Consider the following 10580-nt stretch of genomic DNA (forward strand, 5'->3'; position numbering starts at 1 on the left):
GCTGTACGGGCAACATCTGCTTAATCACCTAAGAAATCACACTTTTCACTCAGACAGTGTGGCCCTAAACAACCAAGAACAGAGACAGGCATCCCTTCTTTCAAAAATAGTGACCATAATGATCACTCTGTGGTCATGAAGAGGTTTTGTTTCAGGATATTTCTTCATTATCCAGCTCATCCAAAATTGAATATATATGTATAAATGTAAAGTTATTATTTTTTCAAAACAGCAACAAAAAATGCCCAGTGTTCCTTCCACATGAGGATAAAATTCAAGAGTTTTGTAACAAAAGTCAAGTGAGTAGCAGCATTTTTTGTGTAGTGACTGGGTCTAATCACTTGGTCGATTTTTAGTAAGCCTCACTGTCCAAAGGAGAAGGGAAGGAAGATTTTTCTGCGCTTTCCCAATGCTTTTCCTTACAGAGCCCTCTCCAGTACATCCCCTTTCATTGTGTGTTCTTAATAACATTAGGGGAACTGTTTCTCATGCACGCTAACCCTCCTTTGATTATCCTCATAAAGTGCTGTCCCTTTCACTCACGAGTGACAAATGCTGCATTCTCCTGCGCGCGCACGCGCGCACCCATACAACCAACGGATTCCAGACCGAATGTACAAAGCCAGAGACCCCCGTTTCAGCCACTTTTCTTTCCTCCAAATCCTCCAAAGGCCTGCGAAGCAGATGTCTCTATGTATGATCAATTTTTGCAAGAACAAGTGGTTCCCTCTTTTTCCTCCGCTAAGCTAGCTTCTCCATGCCGGGGGAGAAGAAGGAAATTCTTCGAGCTCCCTCTCTCAGACATTATGGAGCTCTAGCTTCCTTGTATCCCACTTTCTTAAATACCTGCCTCCCAGTTCTCCTCAAAACACGCCAGAACGTTCTTGAGGACAGGAGGAAACTGGACACGCTGCGTGGTGGAAAGCATGGTTGGACAGGAACTTGGGAGAAGTATCAGGGAGGAATGGGCGTCAGGTCAGCCCCTACTTCTGACCTAAGGACTCTTCCTCTCGAAGACTAGAGAGACGCGGGAGGAACAAATGCAAGCCGAAAACGAGCACAAGGGGCAGAAACCCTGGAGATCGTGGGAGCGCTTCAGCCTCAGCGCCCAGCATTAGTGCAAGGGCGGTGCAGACACCTGGGAAAGATGCAGTGGGACCAGTGATTCCGTAACCGCAGCCGACAGGCAAGGGGCAACCCAGTAAGGAGAAGGGGCGGGTGTGGCTTAAGGGGTCAGAGGCTCGCAGATAGTGGCCTCTGGCAATGGTGAGTCAGGACGACTAAAATCTATGCGAACAGACCAGAAACCGAGCCATCACTCGCGGTTCTGCCGGGCTCCTCCAGCTGAGATAGTGCGCGCTGGCGCAGTTCCCTGCGGCCCCACGGGGTGCACAGGACGGTGAAGGGGGATCTACGAGTCTGGGCGTGCGACTGGGTGCCTCTTCCACCTTCCAGAAGAGGATGAGGACGAGGGAGGCCCGAGTTCCCAGCCCGCTGGGTGCCCCGCGGTGACGCGGCACTTACTTCTCATAGTCGTACTTGCAGTAAAGCTTCTTGTCCCGGTAGAAGCAGGTGGTCTCCAGGGGCTCTTTGCAGGAGGCGCACTGCACGCACTGCTCGTGCCAGAAGCTGTCGTTGAGCCGCAGCAGAAACCTGTCCGAGATGACCCGCTGACAGCCCTCGCAGACAGACTTGGGACTCACCGCTCTGCCTGCAGCCGCAACAGACGTTCGCGGGTGAGCGGCTCGGCCCCCACACGCCCAGCCAGACGCAGCCGGACGGCTCGCGACCGCTCCGCACCCCTGCCCTCCAACCCGGAAAGTCCCCAGCACCCGCCAAGCCAAACCTGGAAAAGCCAAACCAAGTGGCGTTTTCTAAAAAACGGAATATGTGGAAAGATTTAAATTCTAGGGGATGTGTGACAATCAATAAGCAGCCTTTAATTTCCGAGCACACCCACTTAGGCGCGCGCAAGAATGTGCGCGTCCTGTGAAGTGCATCCAGAATAAATTTGTGCATCCAGATTTACCACGTTGTGATTATTAAATCACTCACTACGGCTTTAATCTATTAACTATTTTTGAAGCAGAGTAAGCAAAAACAAGTTGTTTGCTTTTTCTTTTGTTCAAACGTCATGGTATTCTTTTTTGTTGTGGTGGTGATTTTGGTTTGTTTTTAAAGGAAAGCAAAATTCTCATGTCTTCCTAAAACATCCCATGGGTACAGAAAAAAAAAAAATTACCGGCTTGTCTCGGACAAACCCCGTATTGTTCAAACCAATGAACCCCAAACTGCTGAGTCTTGACTGGCATGCAGATTGTACATGGGTTTTTCATAATTAAGAAATGTCAAAATAGACGACAGGAAAAATGGGCGGGGAGCGCGGAGACGCTAAGAAGGGTCCGCGCCGGGATGGCGCAGGTCAGGAGCTTCCAGCAGCCTTGGTGAAGTGAAACCCCCCCAGCCCCACCCAACGCTTCCGGGGAATCTCCGAACTAAAGCCCCCACGTTGGCCCATTTTATTCCTTTAGTCTGCAGCGAGGGAGTGCTTTATTTTCCCCTGGGAGACAACGCCCGCGCCGCTCTGGTTGGGACGTTTTTTACAAATACCTGAAGAAGCCCTGTCCTGCCAGGACACCAGCTCCAGGTATCCTAAAGGTCCGACCTTCCGGCATTTTCCTGCTGTGCTTATGGTTTTTGTTTGTTTGTTTTTTGTCCCCCGCCCCCTTGGGAACTGGGCCCCGGCTTGTAAGAGGTGTCGGTCGCTTTGGGGAAAGGGGACAGATTCTAGGGGGAAAGACCAGATGAGTTTCAGTTTTTAAATTATCTTTTCTTTCTGCCTGGTCTCAGTAGCCCTGGGTCGCGACCCCGGCATTGGTAGCTGTTGCAAGCCTTGTGGAAGGCACCAGGCAAAACTCAGGGCGCGCTGGGTATCGCGGGGCCAGTGCCCTCTTTGGATACTGGACGAAGGGCCCATTTCCCCAGAAGGGAGGCTAAAAGAGGAGAGTGCACGGTGCGTGATTTAGTTTCCAGGTTAGTGTTTGCGAGCGGGGTGGAATTTCTTTCTGGGTATGGTCTCACCAGCCGAAATACCTCGTTTTCCGCCTGCATCTCGCTTTAGCGGTGTCGACAGAGGGGTGAGGAAAAAGGTTTAAACGACAGAAGGAAAAATCCTTCTTGGTTAAAAAAAATTGATAATAAATACATAAGTAAGTAAATTATCCTTTCTCCAAACTTGAAAAGGCCCGAGAGGCATAAGAGACACGGATAGCAAGAATCCCGGCCTGCGCTCCGGAGGGACGACGCGCGTGTCGCCCTTTTGAGTCCAGGACTCACTGCTGCTTTGCTGTAGCTGCGAAAGGGCTGGGGGTGGGGCGGGGGAACCCGCGGACCTGAGATCCAACTTCAGTTAATTAAAGCCGAGACGAGGGCCCTGCCGCGAGGGCTAATCCCCGCGCCTCGCTGCCCACCGGCCCGGAAAAGCCTCTCGGCCATGCCCAAGACAACTGAGGCTGGAGTTGTTGGCAAGGCAAGAAGCCGCCTCGAACTTGGGTGCTCCTGGCCTCTGCCCGTCCGCTTGCCCCAGGCCCCCGAGAAACCAGAGGCATTTATCAGCCGTCGATCAGCTCCGTGATTAAAAAAAACTCCAGCCCTGGGTAATTTTAATCACTTGCCATTCAAACGCCTGCGAACAAACTCTCCCGCCCCTCGTGGCTTTGGGGAATTCGAAGCCCCGCGCGTGAGCCCCTCGGAGACCTGTTGGTGTTATTGAGTGGGGACAGCTCAAAAGGACTGACAGATGCAGACTCGGACAGACGGAGTGGGTTCCACTGTGTGCGTGAAGAGGGGCTCTAGTACCCCCGTCGCTGATCAAGAAGTTGGGATCCAGAGCTCTGGCATGGCGACAGCGGGTGCGCCCATAGCGCACGGCCCTCATACTCACCCAGCAGCGAGGAGAAGGAGGCCGAAGTCTCGATCGCGCTCTGGAAGTTCTCCTCCATCTTCAGGCCGTCCAGCATGTTCGGGCCGGGCCCAGAAGACCTGTAGAGGAGAGGAAAAGATGCGTCTGGTTGGTGCCCCTGGGAATCAAAAAGCTGCTGTGCGCCTGGGACGGAGGGAGTGTCCAGGGCGACCAGAATGAGCCAGGAGGGTAGAGTCCAGCCAAAAGAAATGCGGGGTGGGAGGAGAGAGACGGTCACAGCGAACTGCTCCGACTGATCTGATTTCACTTGAAGTCAACGCGTTATGTACTTAGGCCTCCGCCCCCCAACTGTGTTTCTTCTTCTCCTGCCCCTCCACCCCCACCCTTGCCTCCAGGTTTCCCATCCCGAGACCGACTCCGCCCCAGCTTATACAAATGTGGGCCCTAGGGACTTCTCTGCTACTAGGAACTCAGCTACTAGAGAATGATGGAGATAAAAAGAAGAGGTGCTCTCTGTCACTCGACCGGGCCCAGACGCGCGGAAAGACCACGGCTACAGCCCACGCCCCGGTCCCCCGCTTTCGGCCCTCACCTGCCTGGGGTCGCAGACTGGCAGAGGGAGGAACTCGGAGAGGTCCCGCCTGCTTCCGTACTCCTGGCGCTGAGCTCTGCAGCGGGGCGCACGGGAGTGGGCGTGCGGGGCGCGCGGGGAGGTCCTCCCGCCGGTCGGCCAGGGCCGGGAATGTCTGCAGGAGCAAAGGAGTCGCCTCGGGGAGGAGCCGCGGCTGGCCCGACTCACTCTTGGATGCATTTCAAATTAACTTTCACAAACACGCCCGCCCGAGCGGTAGCCGGAGAGCCCGATGCCTTCCTTACCTGATGGGCGAGCTCACTCCCCGGGTCTGGAGCGCAGTGAAGTTGCGGGGCGCCTCGGAAAGCTTCGGCCGAGGCCGGCTACGCCCCCTAGGCTGCAGCCCGAGCAGCTGCCCCCCTCCCCGGCGCGCCCGGGAGAGAGCGGGAGCGAACGCTTGCCTCTGGCTCCGCTCCTCGGCGCGCCCGGGCCGGGCCGGGACGTGGCCACGAGCAGCCGGCCTTCTCGGGACGTCCCGCCAGCCCGCGTCGCTGTTCAGAGGCCAGGGAAGGCCGGATGCTTCCCCGAGGCTAGGAAGAAAGGCGGAGGCCCGGGTCCTGGGTGCAAGTTGGCCGTGCTTCTCTGGGGCGGATCCCGCGGCTTCTGACAGCCGCCGTGGCGCTGCGCGCGCGGTGGAGGGAAGGGGTGGGGTGCGCAGGGCGGGGGAGCTGGGAGTTCGTCCCGTGGCGGGGCCGTGGTGCTGGGTTTCCCGGCTTGGCTGCGCGGCCCACCTCGTGGCCACAGCGGGGTGCGCCCCTCTGCTGCTGGGACCTCCTCCAGGGCGCGCAAAGTTTCCTTGCCTCCACGTGGAACTGTTACCTTGCGGAGCTGCAACTGGGCCTTCGCGTCCAACTGACAGCGCGCGCGCCCGGGCTGGTTACCTGTGGCTCTGCAGCCAGTTCAGGGAGTGAGGTCTACCCGGCAGTCCTGTCCTCACCAGCACGGAAGTGCCTAGCTCTGTGAGCCGACAGACTGTGAACACCGGGCTCCTCAGACCTTCCTCCTTCCCCCAGGGGCTCTTGCAAGTTACCAACTTCCTTAGGGCTGAAACCCCATTTGCTGTGTGCAGACACCCTGAGACCCGCAGCCAAACCTTGAATCCTGCTCCTGGGAGGGCCTGGGTGGGATCTGATCCCAGAAAGCGAATTTGGGATGGCAGGAAGTCAGCTGAAAGGACATTCTTAGGGAACAAATGGGGGGAGGCAGTTCCCTCAACTCTTAACTTTAACAAAAGAAAACAACACTTCTGCCTCTCAAGGGGCCAGAAAAAGGTCTTGTTATCCTTTCTTTATTCCTGGAAGTACCTGCCCCCAAGAGGTTCAATAAACAAACCATAGCACTGGCTAAGGTGTGTCCAACGTTCATTTTGTATCAGGCTTGCTGACATAGTCAACTTATTCAGTCTTGACAGGGGCCCTAGGAGTTGAAGACTATTCCAGTATTGCGATATTACAGATGAAGGAGATCATGCACAGCACCTGTGAAATCCATGCCCCATCACCAGAATACCACAGGAAGGTCCAACATCATGGAATCCTCTGGGACGGACACCCTCAGTTCCTAACCTGAGCTGAGTTTGAATGACAGGCACTTTGGCCAGGTGAACCCGAGCAGAGGAGAGAACACAGAACCAGGGCTTTCTGTGACCTTCTCTAAGAGCAGTGCCACTTCCCAGCGCTAAAGAAAAAGTCCTGGCAGACATTGGCTCCCAGGTGCTTAGGAGCACCGATTCCCCACCTCCCACCCCGCCCCACACTTCCCATTAAGTGTTCTTTCCTCAACAGCACAAACCAAACACTGCATATGACTTCACAGAAACAAAGGAAAAGGGCAAAGAGTGTAATACCTTATATTTGAATGCTGCTTTCATACTTTTCAAGGCACTTCCATAGACACGATCTGGCTTGATCTTTACAACAAACCTGGGAGGTAGGCAGAACAAATAGTTTTATCCATTGTTTCAGATGAATCTTTGAGGCTTAGCATCCTGGAGGTGTTCTGATGTGGCCCAGATGGCCAATGGCAGGTCTCCTACCACCTGACCTTTGTCCTTTCTGCTACTACAAGGACGGCAGGGTGTGAAAAACTAGATATAAATTGTAAGTAATTCTTACAAGTATTGGTAGAGCCAATATCACCATAAGAAATTTTTTTGAATGCTCAATGAGAGTTTTGATTTCACTAAAGATCTTGAATTTGTGACATATGTTTAATGAGTGATAAGAACTGACTTTTTTTTTTCAAATATCCTGAAAGGGAATAGATTTGCATTGGCTATAAGACCCACGTCTTTCCAATGGTTCTTGAAGCCTGATGAGTATAAGATTATACAAGTTTGTGGGCAGAATATTTTTTCCCCCTGGGTTAGGCACTTGGGACAGGATTGTGTCTCATCCACATTATAACCCTGCTGTTCTTAAAACAGACTCAGACACACAAACATGATTAGAAAGTGTCATATGCTGGACAAGGAATGAGTGGACTCCTCCCTATAACAGGAAGCACTGCAGAGGAATCAAAGGGCCTCAGTCCCATTCCCTGCTCTGCCACTGAGTCCTGGCCACCACTTTTTGTCTCTGACATTAACCTGGCCTCTCTGGAATGGAAGCTCCATTCCACACAGCCTGCAAGGTCCTCCCAGCTTAAGATCTGTGAGGTGGACCTGGTTTTGGCCCCCCACAGAGTGGTGTAGCACAGGAAACTCTGGAGCATGTTATGTAATCCCTTCGAGGCTGACATGTCTAGATTAGGAAAGAGCCAATCCCTTTATTAAGCATTTCCTCCATTGTGATGTATTTCACCTTTCCCAGAGCACTGGGAATCATGAGCCTCATTCCTACTCAGTATGAATTCACCTTGCTGACACAAGGAGGGTTGATACATGACTGGTGCACATGCCGCCTGCCTTTCCATTTTTAATGCAAATGCAGTTATTTTACTTTTTTTTTTTTGTCAGTACAGTACTGGGGATTGAATCTCCAAGTCTTTAAAATATATATATACATATATATTTAAAATTTTTGAGACAGGGTTACTAAGTTTCAGCAGGCTGGGTTTCAATTTGCAATCCTCCTGCCTCAGCTTCATGGTCCTGAGATTACAGGAGCATAGTACCACACCTAGACAATGTTTTATTTTGACACAGAATCTTGTTAAATTACCCCATTAGGCTGTAATTTGATATTCTCCTGCCTCAGCCTCCCACAGTGCTAGAACTACAGGAATATGTGCCACCATGCCTGGCTTGTTTTATCTACTTGATGGATAAAGATGCCACACAGCCTCTGGCCAGGAGCCCTTTCGAAGAAATCCATGCCCCATTACCAGAATACCATCTTCTCCCTCTTTGAGAGAAATTTCTTCTCGGCATTTGTGGGAGGGAAGTAAAAAGACTTCAGAAAGAACTCCAGAAATTAGTTTTAGAGTAGGAAATGAACTTTAGGCTCGAGACTGCAATTGTCTGGTAATGAGTCAAATCCATTTCCCTGGAGCTGCCATGTTCTAGTCACCCAGCCCTGGGGCCCATCTTCCAGAGTCAGTTCCAGCTTCCAGAGCAGCTCTTACCGTCTGACCTGCTTTGCTCTGAATATCACCCCTGGCTCTGTGTGTGTCTGCAGTCAGAGGTGGTGCATTCAGGGCCTCAGTTTGGGGGAAATGCAACCCCCATTAATGTGGCTTTCTGTGTGTCAGCATTTTGAACAGCTGGTGTTGAGCCACAGAGGATAGGAGTTATGAAACCCTCCTCAGTCCACTCCTGTGTGGCCTGCTGTGGGTTGTGTGTCTGTCACATTACATTTATACAACTGGTGTTGGGACCTAAGCATGGAAATGTGCAGTTATCCTGGCTAAGAGATAGGCAGTGGTTTGGACATCAAGGACCTGACACCTTAAAACAGATCCCAAGAGGTCCAGGAAACAAATCTTAGCCTACTGCTTTGCTTTATGAGAGAAGCATGGGTCCCTTGCCAGGCTGATCTGAAAACTGCTCTCACGTGAGAAAAACAAGCTGGGTTCCAGCCCTTGTAACCTTGGGGTGCTTCATTGGAGGCTTCTCTGAATCCCTCCTGGTCCTTCTGCAACATCTGTCCTCAGCCAAACAGCACAAGGCTGAGAGGTATAGACCAGGTGTGGAGCTAGCCCTTCTATGGCAGAGAATAAGGAGCAAACATACCAGACTCATGGATCTTGGAGGGCAAGATTTGGAGAGAAGAGTAAAGATGAAGGCGTCGGAGAGCCATGCTTGGTGGGGGGGAAGAGGACAGGGAGGGGGCGCTGGATGTCCTGCTACAGAGTGGAGATGACAGGAACATGTTTTTTTACTTTCCTTTTCTTGCTCTCATTTCTGTGTTTTATTAAGGGAAACACAAAGGGAAAATTGTGTTATTTGTTAAAAAATGTCAAAGTGCATTTCCAGCAAGAGGAAAAGAAGCAGAGGCATTACTGCTCAGACACAGCACGCTGAGCCGGCGGCCTGAGGCTGGGGAGGCGGAGGACACACTTGAACAAGCTCCCCTGACCTCTGCATTCTTTTGCTGTGTAACCCCCAGTCTTGTGCTGACATTTAGATCTCTGAACAGAGCTGGACAACCAGGTGTCTTAGCACTTTCTGGGGTGAAGGGGTCTGTCCTGAACTAGCCACTGGAACAGGAGAGAAGTCAGAGTGCAAATGCATGCGGGTTGCCCCCTAAATATAAGCAATGTTCTCCTTCCACTGCAGCCAGGACAGCACCAGGCAAAAAGGAGATTCATCCCGACTCACTATGGTACCATTTAAAGCACCAGCTCCTTGGACCTGGTAGTATCTATCTGCATACTAAAACCTCTCTGTTGGTCTGTGCGCTCCTTAAGAAAAGCACCCATGTCAGAGCCACCTGTGACTCCTCATTACTCAGCATCAGTGCAGAGGCCCCAGGAGCTTTTGTGCCTAAACAGAATGTGCCTGGAAGTTCTGGTCTATGCCATGGCATGTCTGGGTACACTTGGAAGAGAGTGAGTGGGCTTTGGAAACAGAGAAAGGCCTGAGTTCAAACCCCATCTGAGATTCCTTCTTACTGCAGTTAATCTCTCCATGTTTTAAATTCCTTACGGCACAAGGAGAGGAAAAGAGAAACTATGACTGTTCACAGAGGTGACAGACATGAACCTTCTAGTGATCTGCCTGCTCACCTTCATGTTCAAATGCCTTCTCTGTCTCCCTCTAACCTTCCCATGAACAAGTGGATGTCGACTTTGAAGGAACCTTGCTCTACCCTGTTCTCATGCACAAACAAGAACTAGCATTCAGAGAGCAACTCTACGTCTCATGATGACAGTTGTCCCTGTGCCTCGGTAGGTTGTGCTCTGGGGTAGAGATGGTTACAATTAGAGATGGGCCCTGGAGTCCAGCTGATCTTAAATGGATCCTTAACTCTGTCACTCATGATGGCCTGAAGCAATTTCCTTAGTCTTTCCAAGCCTCAGCTTCCCCATTGGATAACCAAGGAGATGACTGGTACCTTTGTGCACGGTGGAAGGGACATGGTAGGAGTCTAATGAGTTTTATCATTGGGCTGGATGAGCTCCTCTAGGGCCATGTTTTATTTAATGCTGTGGCTTTGGTGCCCACCATTTTAGTGCAGGCACCCAGAGATTGTAACTTAAATTAAACTCAACTGAATTCAAAACGGTCACTGGTACCAAGGGAGCTTCATTTGGAGTCGGGCTTTTGGTTCCACACACAACCAAAGATGCTATTCAAAAGAAAATCTCATGTGATCCATTGTAAGACCCTGTATTGCAGGCTTCCTGGATGAATCTTTTCCTCCTGGGCTCCAGCATCTCCTGTCTTTGACCTCTACGTGTACTACTCTGCATCCCATGCCAGACACCTGGGAAACTGGCGGGAGAGGGTGGGGCACGAAGAGTGAACCGCACACCCCAAAATGGGAGATCTGGCTCTGCTAGCTGCAGAGCTAAATTTCCACGCCCACCTCTCCTCAGTCACTGTGCTGTGAACATGGACAGAGGTTCCCAGACACAAGGCCCACC

The 10580-nt window shown here is 51.8% G+C and overlaps 1 protein-coding gene across 1 annotated transcript in view; it reads right to left on the reverse strand.

Moving 5' to 3' along the window:
• Positions 1-4147, reverse strand: part of Lmx1a (LIM homeobox transcription factor 1 alpha) — a 143156-nt gene extending 139009 nt beyond the window's left edge. Inside the window, exons 1-2 of the mRNA XM_023564630.2 lie at positions 3944-4147; positions 1525-1711 (exon numbers count right to left, since the gene is read on the reverse strand). Coding sequence (XP_023420398.1) covers positions 1525-1711; positions 3944-4019 — 263 coding nt within the window. The 5' untranslated portion in view covers positions 4020-4147. The remainder of the gene's footprint in view (positions 1-1524; positions 1712-3943) is intronic.
• Positions 4148-10580: the final 6433 nt, after the last annotated feature.

The sequence above is a fragment of the Cavia porcellus genome, unplaced genomic scaffold, assembly GCF_034190915.1.
Source record: "Cavia porcellus strain 051 isolate PalLab524CR breed Dunkin Hartley unplaced genomic scaffold, mCavPor4.1 scaffold_7, whole genome shotgun sequence".
NCBI classification, from domain to species: domain Eukaryota; kingdom Metazoa; phylum Chordata; class Mammalia; order Rodentia; family Caviidae; genus Cavia; species Cavia porcellus.